The sequence below is a fragment of the Condylura cristata genome, unplaced genomic scaffold (assembly GCF_000260355.1).
Source record: "Condylura cristata isolate star-nosed mole 26May11 unplaced genomic scaffold, ConCri1.0 scaffold00023, whole genome shotgun sequence".
Taxonomy (NCBI): domain Eukaryota; kingdom Metazoa; phylum Chordata; class Mammalia; order Eulipotyphla; family Talpidae; genus Condylura; species Condylura cristata.
In genome coordinates, this window is record NW_004567124.1 from 7091136 (window position 1) to 7093146 (window position 2011).

The window sequence follows — 2011 nt, forward strand, 5'->3', positions numbered from 1 at the left end:
GACTTTCTGTGTGCAATTGGCTGTTGGACATTATACATTGCATAAGACAAGGTCTCAAGCAGAGAAGTTACATAAGCAAAATAAATAAATAAATAAATAAATAAAGGGTCACATTCCAGACAGAGACCAGATCCTAAGGCGAAAACCCAAATAACTCTGTCATTTTCAGATGATGTATGGGGAAAGACCATATATTAAATATTAGGATCATATTGCATTTACTCTAAGAGTGGAACAGAACTCGACTGAAAGAATAGAAGACTTGGGATCCCATTTAACTCTCCTCACATATGATCCATCAGATAAGCAAAATCACTGGAAATGTGGTCTTTCTCTTTTTGCCTTTATCTCTTCTATTCAACACATAGGTAATGCGTCAGTGTCCACATTAGACAACTTCCCTCAATAATTTCAAACGGTGTGAGAAACAGTCACTGCCCACAGAGCACATGAGAAAAACATAAAGGCCATGCGTGCAAGAGCTTGAAGCTCCAAGGAGGATGTGTGAACTTGGCATTACAGAATGAATGTAAAAGGCATGGAAGCAGGGATGTGCAGAGCTCATGTTTAGGAAAAAGGACTGCTTCAGGTCACTGGGTCTAAGACTTGTGGTAAGGAAAGGTGGTAAGAGTGACCGCAGAGGAATCTGGTCTCCCCGCCATAGTCAGGACTTGTGATCACGCTCAAGGAGAAGGCCACTGCATGGGCTTCAAGTATAAATAATTTAAGCTCCAAAGTCCTTAGAGATTTCCTTGGGACAGCTTTCCGGAACTACCCATTTTCACTAACAGTCTCCCCTGTGGTATCTCTTGGTGTGAGCGTATGAGCAAGAGATGATTGAAATTTACCAGAATGACTAGAGCAAATAATTGAGCGTCAGCTTCCTCAGTTGCAAATGGGCCAAATTGTTATGATACCAGATTTTGGAGCTATATAAACTCGCAGTGAGAACCTTAGATAAGGAATTCCCTTAACTACACCGAGTCTCGGAATCTCTTCAACAAAATGGTGGTAGCAATAACTGAAATAACAGATATAAAATGCTTTGTTGAAGTATGGCTTACGGTAGATACTACCGTAATAACTGAGAAAATGACACTGAATTACATAAATCAATGAGATTTCATTGTCACAAAATGTATAATTTGTTCCCAGAAGAGTTATTTTGGGAGACTGGCTAAATCGTGCCAACAAAAGCCAAATTCACCCGGAAGCTTAAACTAGTACATTTGTTCCTCCCCGCCCACACGGCGGGTCACGCCCCCAATCGGTAAGCTCCGCCCCCAGGTATTGACAGACCCGCCCATCGTTCCTCCCAGGCCTCGCCCCTCCCGTCAGCACCCGATGCGCCTGCGCAGTGTCAGCCGCCGTCAGCGGTAATGAGGGTTCTGGTGCGGCGCTGCTGGGGAACGGGGTCGGCGGGAGGCGGCGCGGGCAGGAGGCTTAGCCCCCAGTGGCTAGCGCTGGCCGGTCTCGGCCGGTCATCTGGCGGGGAGGATGGCCCGGGCGCCCGCGTCCGCGAGAAGCCGCCCTGGCGAGTGCTTTTCTTCGGCACAGACCATTTCGCCCGCGAAGCGCTGCGGGCGCTGCACGCTGCCAGGTACCGGGGCCGGGCGTGGGGGGCCTGGCTGCCCAAGTCGCGGCTGTCGCGCCTCCGCGGCTGACCCCGTGGGCTTGGACTTTGTGTTGGCGAAAGCAGCGGCGCCAGCTCCGGAGGCGTGTGGGCCTACAACTCCAGGTGCCCGGAAAGTACGCAGCGCCTGCGGGTCTGGTCATGTCTGCACCCCCAACTCCGGGCCCTGTCTGTTCTGGCTTTACCTGGAGCCTTGCTTGGCGCAGCCTTTGCTAGTCACTTTGCACACATACCTCAGTCCATTCCCTCCGCCTCCCCGCACTTTTTGCCTGTAGGGAAACAGGAGTTCAGAAAGCGGTTGACCAAGGTCATCAGCCGCGTTGTTTGGGTCTAAAACGGGTTCTGACTTCAGAGTCCTTCTCTTCCCACTTACTCCTA

The 2011-nt window shown here is 50.2% G+C and overlaps 1 protein-coding gene across 1 annotated transcript in view; it reads left to right on the top strand.

Annotated features, from left to right (window-relative positions):
• Positions 1 to 1379: 1379 nt before the first annotated feature.
• Positions 1380 to 2011, top strand: part of MTFMT (mitochondrial methionyl-tRNA formyltransferase) — a 22099-nt gene continuing 21467 nt past the window's right edge. Inside the window, 1 exon segment of the mRNA XM_012728525.1 lies at positions 1380 to 1600. Within this exon segment, the coding sequence (XP_012583979.1) occupies positions 1380 to 1600 (221 nt within the window).